Here is an 8,958-nt window from a genome sequence, read left to right on the forward strand (position 1 = left end):
TCTTCCGTCGACCTCTGACACTAAATCAAGATACATGTACGGGCCTGTATTTAGAATGTTAATAGTATTATTTATCTCAAGTTTTTTCGTGTACATGCAATGAATAAATCCTCGTATCTTTTCTGTCAGGAAACATCGTATATGCAGTGATTTAGATATTAAGTGCCAGTCTCTGTAAGTGGGTGGTTTTTATTATATCAATTTTCTTGTTGTGCATATGTCTTGTAAATGAATTGTATAGAATCTTGGTTCACTTGATACTCTGCAATAATTTAGTTGTGTTTTGTTTCCATACAATAATTCAACCACAGCATTTTTCTTACAGAAACGAAACATTTAGGTTACGTACCACTAATTCAACCAATGTGCTATTAGAATGTATGCAAAAATAGTCCTACACAAGTTTTAGTGCATTTGTGTTATGTTGCTGTGGAAAAGGTGCCACCCAATTTGCACAAGTGAGCTTGTGTTTGCCAAGGAGTTATATTTTCTTTATATCGACATAAAATGGTCACTGTAACATACTGAATTAAATACTTTTATTAGTTCTGCATGAAAACCCCTATTTGTGAAATGTAGGGGGAATTCTCATTCTATTTTTAGCTCTTTGTCTTCGAGGAGCAGGTGTCGCACAGCAAGGTAGTAAACCCCACATACAATTATTAAGGCTATCAGTGTACAGATGCAGCTTTTAGGTGATGTATAATCTTTTTCGGTTAAACTAAAGGTAGCAGCTCCATAACTCATTGAACATGGTGAAATTAGCATTGAAGTCTATGGGAAGTGACAAAAGTGGTTTGTAGCCGTTTTAAATGTTGGTTTTGTTTTTGTTTTCGTTTTTGTTTTTTGTTTTGTTTTGGGGGGATGGGTTTTTTCACATTTAATGACCTTTTTAATTATTCTTTCAACCAATATCCGTGTTTCTGATCTGTTTTTATTTTGTTCTGAAACAACACATCTGTCAATATTTTACAAAACGCTTTGTCCGATATAGAACGAATTCGATGTTACGAAATAATAACTATCCGAAATAACTGATTTCACTTAACAATTGTTCAATACATCGAACCACCTCATTAGGATACTCAAATCGAAAAGGTGTCAGCTTGAGTGTAATGAGTGAGTAATCAAGGGAATATAGGAGGAAAGTTGCCAGGTCAGAATCCTAAACTCACTAACTTATAGTACCATTCTAATTATTTCATTGTATGAAATAACGAATTGCTTAGAATGGCGATAATTGCATTGACATTCTAGATACGGCTTGTAAACCCAAAACAATAACTTCTCCCAAAATTGTATTCTGTCAAAGTATTAAATTACGACCATTGTCTCAAAAAAAGTTTGACTGTAGTCACATTGCTGTCAACAAACAGCATAAATTATCTAAAAAACAAACAATCTGCCCATCCAAATGTTTTGGTGGGGTTTGTGATACTCCTTATTGCATGCTCCCTATGTTGTTTTTCTTTTGAAACATCATCTTTTCAGTTTCCCGGATGATATTTTATTTGATTTTGTCAAAACGAAACCAATTAGACTATTAGGGAAAATATTCAAATGTTCATAGTGAAAGTTCTTTTAAGGTTGGTTTGAAGTTTTTTTTAAGATGTTTTTAATATTTCTTTCAAATATTTATTAAATTAGTACTTGAAAGCTCCTAGATCATTTCGGTAGCATACTTTGCAATTTACACCGCCATCACCAGAACATTCTTTGTGTGGACATACAACATCTACATACGGGTTCTGTTTTGGACATCCAGGTGGAACGTTGCATCCAACCGCTAAAATGTCAAAAAGTATTATTTAATACAAAAAAAAAAACGAATTGCTTGCTTGACGATATTGATTACAAATACAATTTATTCAACACAACAAATTTAAAATAGAATGTCATGAATAAAGAACGACAAATCCCAAGATGAAAACTTATGTTTGTTTTCAGCAATAAATTTTTTTTTATTGCAAGAAAATACTATTGCATGAATATTATATAGTGCATATTATAACGCTTTGACATACAAGATACAAAATGTGTTTGAATAATTTTAAAATCTTTTAATATATGAATTGCCTAAATTGTTTTACAAGAAAATGTTGCATTTTCAACTTACGTGGAATAGCTGCCAAAGCTGAAAGAACATTACCATATATATTGAATAATTAAATCTACATGCATACAGGTCGATTCATATATCAAGTAGAAACCATTAAGAAAATAAATATATAGCGAGCATTGTGTAAGCTCAACAGCAACGTGTTTAAGCACGTAAACGTAACATTTTAGGTCGTCCCAGTATCAGCCAGACATATAAGGCATCTGTAGTCATCAATAACAACCTTATCAGAGAAGTTCTGCAGCAAGAAAATTAGGAACATTTTTAGTCAGTTCTAAAGTATTTTCGATAATGTTACCATTGTTTTGAAAACAAATCTAAAGAACAACCATTTTTGTTGCTTTTTTATATAATTCTTAGGCTTCTTTGTTCTTGTTGTTTTGTTTTTTATAAGTAAGAAATCCAATACTGTTACTGTATTACCTTTTGTTGTACTAATTTAATGTAGGACTGAAAAACACGAAAAAAGAAACCGCGAAACTGATTTCTAACACTATTCAACGTATATCATTTTTTTTTTGTAATTAGCGAAAATTGTTACCTGCGAATATATTCATTTAATAGGATCCGCCAAAATTGATACCTTTGCAGTATTTTTTATCCACATATCTTTGTGACTGAACTACTGGAAAAACAGTGTGTATGTGTAATATTCATGTACATATTTTTTTATCCTACCATCAGTTAGCCAAATATACAATATATATGCCACGCATGATCACCGACTTCTTTACAGTAGAAATAAAACATATATAAAATTTTTGCTTACCTCGTTTAACCACTTTGTCTGAAATATGATACAAATTAGATATCAATACATTATCTTTAATATTGGACAGCTAATTTGACAGTTTGGTTTTAACTTCTAAATATTACGTCACTGCTACTTATGCACACGCATAAAAGTTAAACAACGAACAGAACAATCGATTTAATTTAAAAGAAGTGTTAAAACAATTCAATGCTATATATTCAATTAAGGTGATACCACTGAAGCAGTTCTTCCGCACTAAAAATATCATTATGTTTCTAGTAAAGGATTTGTAGAAATTATACACCCCTTTATTCGAAGCGGAAGGCTTTTTTTAAACATAAAACAACCATTTATCTATTCGAACCTGATGTTCCTGGGGCTGAAAAAAAAAGAAAGACAGAACGTCAAAAAATATGACAATATCTACAAAATGTGAATTAATTTTATTTAATGCCTCAATTATATCAAGTCTAAAAATGTATTAATCTTATATGTAGCTTTTTTCACACTTCTCAATTTGAGATGATATGAAGTACACAAATGTACAAGTCTCACGGACAATTCATTGAAAGTTTTTTGTAAATATGTCCTGGGTGGGCTTTATTAGTTGTTTAAATAGACGTTGAAACAACAAGTGAAAACTTATCAAAGTCGTTACCGGTATATAAATCATAATTAAAAAATGAACACAAATTATGTTTTTTTCGATCTGTTCCAACAGCCACATAAAAAAAGTCATTTAGTGTTAAGGCCACGTGACTACTTAAAGTTTTGTTTGTTGACCAAACAAAACACATCGTTAAACCAAGGCCTATGCAAATTTCAATGATATCAAATGATTGAATAATAAATGAAAAATGAAAACTTATACTGACCAACATCCAAGAAAAACTTCCACCCATCTTTAGTGCCACAGACTTCACAAACTGACGGAACACTCTTATATTTTCCTTATGGAAATAAAATATATATACAATTAATCATTTATCATCAATCAGCATGTTATTTGCAAGTAATATTGACATTGGTTTTTTTTTTTTTCAGAGCATATACAGTAAAACTTTTTTTTAATGCATACTATGTCGTATAGAACAAGTATGAAACAGGAAAAAGTACATGTAACCGTTCTCTCATATTGAAAATTGTACAGAAAATAATCAAAGAAAATACTTATTGATTTAAAGTTTTTGTAAGAATGAGGCAAAATGGGGAAAAAATCAGAAACGCGCATGTCAATATCCCTCCGATCCGAATGGTCTGTATGATTTCATTCAAGGATTTAAAGGATAATTTTTCAATGGAATATTAGAAAAAAAAAGGTTTTTGACAAAGTTATCTGCCCTTGTAATTTTCATGTTCAGTGCATTTTAATGAATTTATAACTCAGTTTACGAATGTGTTAAGGGAAATCTTGTCTTCCTTAATTCTGATAGTGCAAATAGACAAAGTAAATTTTTAAAAAGGTGGGGTTTGTCATACCATATTTCAACCACTGCGTGATTCTTGCAGAGACTGCAGATGCTGATACTTAAATGTTCATGCGTAGACATTATAAGATACAACATAGTCAAATGCAATAAGTTGTGATAAAAGAAAACAAAATATCATCTAACTGGGGCTCCAAAAACTTACTCCATGGTTTTCCATAGTAAGGCTTAAATATAGCTCCGGCGGCCTCATAAGCCAAACCCTTCATACACCTATACTGGTTGCCTTGACGCCTAAAGTAAAGTAAAAGAAATTTACCTATACACTGATTATCATTGCGACTGAAATATACATTGCGAGGAATTTCACAACAAATTTTGTTGTTCAGAATAGAATTAAACTTGTAAAAAATACCCTATGTTGACAATGACATAAGTTTATGGCATTTTGTTCTGTCCCATTTCTAAGAGGTCATTACCGTTTCGTTTGTAATTATTTGACAATCCCTGCTTATAGGTTTTTAATATTTCAATTAATTGCATATTTGTTCAAGCGGATTAGTTTTATTTATCAGGTCACAAATTGTATGCATCAAGGAAGAAAATTGTACGTTAAGTATTACATGGTTACATTCAAGTATTAAGTGTAAGTGTTGGTAAGAATTGGGAAAATGGGAAAAGCCAGAAACATGCATGTGAAAACCCTACTTATCTGACAATGTAATATCACTGAAGGATACCTTCTCTATTCGAAAAGGCCATTTTTGATCTCTGTACCACTATATTTGCTCAATAAAATGTTATCTGCCCTTGAAATGTTTATTTCCAGTGAATTTCAATGAAATTATAACTCAACGCCCCAACATGATACGGATAATATTGTCATTTTTCTTGATTCTGGTGGTGTAAATAGTCAAATTACACAATCAGAATTTATTTTTGAAACAATTGTTTTGACTGGTTCTATTATACAAATATTTATGCTTACCGCTGAAGCAAGAATGGACCCTTTTGTTCCACACACTCAACTGCCTCTCCTGTGTTTCTGTATAGAACATTTGGCTGGTTACATGAATATTCTGTGATTTTGTATTCCTGACCTATGAGATTGACATATTTACCAACTACGTGTCTGTTGCATGGGTAATTACATCCTGGAGGACCCAACGCTTCACCTACAGAGAGACCATAGACTATAGAATTGATATATAGAAACACATTTTACAGTACTCGAATCATGTAAACATACCTTTCTATTGTACATATTACATCGTGTATCCTACAGCGTGTATTGCACTTTGTATAACGTAAATCGTGTACCGAAAATCGTGTATCGTACATTGTATATCGTAAATGGTAGATGGGAAATGTTATAAATAACGAACTGATTGGTCAATACATAATTTCGTGCTGCAAGATTGTCCTACATGTACGGAGTATGTATGTTTCCATTGAAAGTTGACAGTTTTAGACTAAACATATATTTTTTTAACTTTTAGGCATGTTAAGAGTTATCGCATCCACCTAAAGCACTACATTTTTTTTCCAAATGTGGAATGTTTTTATAGAAAGTTTGAGAATTTTAATGGGTGTATTTTTTTACCTGAACTTTAGGAAATTATATGGTTTTTTAGCCGATGAACTAAGAAATAATGTTTGTAATGCGACATAAATAATGAAAATTGGCATTTTCAGGCTAAACATGCACTTTTTTCAATTTTTAGAGAAACCAGAAGTAACAATTTATATCTTTAGATCTCCATTAAAAAAACATAAATATTTTGTTTGAAATATGTTTGAAAAAAACCTGAGTCAATTTCCCCAGAATTCTGACTATAAGTAGGGCGAATTACAAAACATTCAAAATATACCAATTTCGATATGCTGTACATGTGTTTCTAGGAGTAACCTCTCATCAGCAGCATTAAAATCAAATAGGTAGGAAGATCAAAATCCAAATATTAGTTGTATACAAGAAGTACTCAAAACCAAAACTATCGATAGAGGAAACTAAATCCATCATCGAGAGGTTTTACCATATACAATGCAAGGAATGAAGCCTCGGCGTCTTACGTATTTTAAAATTTGGAATACTGCGAGATTTTCATTAATAGGGTATATAAAATATGACGTAATTCGGGGTCAGACTAGTCTGACTCCTGGGGTTCTTATTTCATGCGAAATTACCCGATTTCAACTACTGATATTAATAATGTTTATGATTGAATTCTGATTTAATGTTTCCGCCATTGTTATAGAGATTAAGTAATATTAAGAGAATTTAAACAGTAATATTTAATGAAAATATATATAATTTGATTTTTTTTGCCGTACAAAGGGGTGCATACCTAATTCAAATAAATTCATTTTCAACAAAAAATCGACTTTCATATTTCCAAGTTTCATTTGTAATCAAAACATTTCATAACGGGAGTTTAACATTTGTCGAAAGATATTGATATCGTGTATCGCAGATCGAATACCGTGTATCGCAAAATATACATCATGTATCGTAAATAGTATATGGTGTATCGGACTTCGTACAGATGATACGTTTACACGATCCGAGTTATATATCTGTGATATAAATTATGGTTAACAAAATAAAAAAAAAATAGATCAATGACTGATTTTCGAAATACCCTTTTTTCAATGTAACTTTCCATTATTAATGCCCTTTTTTATTTATTAACTCAAATGTAGTTTATTATACTCGTATGTCTTTTACAATAACGTGATATATCTCGTAGAAAGAAAATGCAAGTATTTTGTAAAAGAATTAAAGGACTATACCACGAGTGCTATATCAACTTCTCAACAAACCATTTCACAAAAATAATCTAAAGACTGGAAATATTTCTTGCAGAAAACGTGTCAATGCAAGGATACTGGAATTTAATTTCTGGATGTGTCTATGTACAAACAGGTAGCAATTCAAATAGATGTTCTCATTTTAAACAATAAAACTGTGCTTTTCTTTGCTAAAAAACATATTCATACTTGTTGATGCATTTAACGAAAATAATAAATTTCGGTTGTTTCGATACTAAACTATTTTTAATGGAAATATTACAACGTAAAATGACAATTTATACATCAAGATATATATGATTTACGACCATGAATAATATGCATGAATGAAATGGTTAAACAAACTCTATGAACATGACTCCACAAACCAGACACACACAACACATAAGATAACTATATAGACCAAATACCCGGTGACAAAATGAAACACGAAGATAAAATGCATGTGTTCAATTTGAATATATGTAAATACAAAAGTATATTCGTCATTTGTTAAAACTCTTAAACATATTCCTTTATTTTTACAAGTTTGTTCTCATGTTTGTATTACAACCGTTTTGTGTGTGTGTGTGTGTGTGTGTGTGTGTGTGTGTGCGTGAACAGATTTATCATATATATATATATATATATATATATATATATATTAGCATTACACCTTTTAAAACCCATTTTGAGCATGATCAGTACGTCACCAAAGCATATTCAACACTTTCCTGTAAAAGTGCTTTTGAAACATATTATAATTTTTTTCGAGAAAGTATAGATTTTGTCTGGCAGAAGTATAATCTTGTCCCGAAAAAAATAATCGACATGAAAAGTAGAATTGTACCGATAAGTAGAGGAGAATTGGAGAAAAAGAATCATATTGGTCTAAAATACAACTGAAAATTCATTGTAATTTTTTTAAGGATTTAATTGTAAATTTGGAGAATTGAATCCAATTGAGACAATTTATACGCTTGCATTATTTTCCGATTTTAAATTAGTTTTTCTCGGTAAGTTTTAATATACAGCAGGATGTATCAAATGTATTTCCAATAAAAAAGCGATTTAGATCATCTTTAACTATTCACCTCGTTGTGTTTTTCCACAAAGTTGTAATTAAAACAAATAAAAATACTACTAGTATCGTATAAATTTTCAATCAGAGAAAGACAAAGGAATAATTTGGAACAACTAACCTCCTTTGTAGAATGACAGGATACAAAACGCAAAGAGAAACATCTTGAACACTCCGTTAACACTGATTTTTTTTCATTCGAACTTTGTTTTATAAACTGGAAAATATGATATATAAAAATAGATATGTTTTTACCATGATGAATTATTTCAGATGTATCATGTATCAAAAGGTGATTGTTAAGCACAATAAATCTTATCATAACTGATAATAGAGGTTATTGTCTATAATGTTATAAATATATTCGAACAACGCATTTTTACAGTACTGGTTTTAGGTGAACTTCATACTCTATGATATATTGGAGGAATGAGTAATGTAGGCATGAGCTTTGAAGTAGAGTTCTTTGTATAAAACTTATATTTAATTTGAGTTATTATATGAGGGTGTTCAATCAAAAACAGACAAATAGGGTGACATACGACGAATTTGGTTTTCATCATAACTTCACGAATTTTATACCACAAATGCATCTTTTTTTTTTTCAAAGTTGAATGTTGAGTATATATCAGCTGCTACGGTTCGAGAGAAATACATGACAATGAAATCAATGAAATTCAATACAATTGATTTTTGTTGCCAAAATTTCGTTGCTATGTTCGGTATCTTAAAAAAAATAGTCTGAGCTATGAATTGTCGATTAAATGCATTTCTTTTGTATGATACA

General features: G+C 30.7%; 1 protein-coding gene across 1 annotated transcript; it reads right to left on the reverse strand.

The window, feature by feature from the left end:
- Positions 1-1,509: 1,509 nt before the first annotated feature.
- LOC148597480 (uncharacterized) lies at positions 1,510-8,383 on the reverse strand. Its single transcript, XM_088563862.1, has 8 exons — positions 8,293-8,383; positions 5,289-5,475; positions 4,506-4,594; positions 3,749-3,823; positions 3,238-3,252; positions 2,889-2,906; positions 2,117-2,134; positions 1,510-1,786 (listed from the first exon to the last, which is right to left on the reverse strand). Exons 1-8 carry the CDS (start codon positions 8,333-8,335, stop codon positions 1,644-1,646), a joined length of 588 nt encoding a protein of 195 aa, XP_088419988.1. The 5' UTR covers positions 8,336-8,383; the 3' UTR covers positions 1,510-1,643.
- Between the last annotated feature and the right edge of the window lie 575 nt (positions 8,384-8,958).

The sequence above is a fragment of the Perna viridis genome, chromosome 15 (assembly GCF_037379345.1).
Source record: "Perna viridis isolate PV_CMFRI_1.1 ecotype Kerala chromosome 15, ASM3737934v1, whole genome shotgun sequence".
NCBI lineage: Eukaryota > Metazoa > Mollusca > Bivalvia > Mytilida > Mytilidae > Perna > Perna viridis.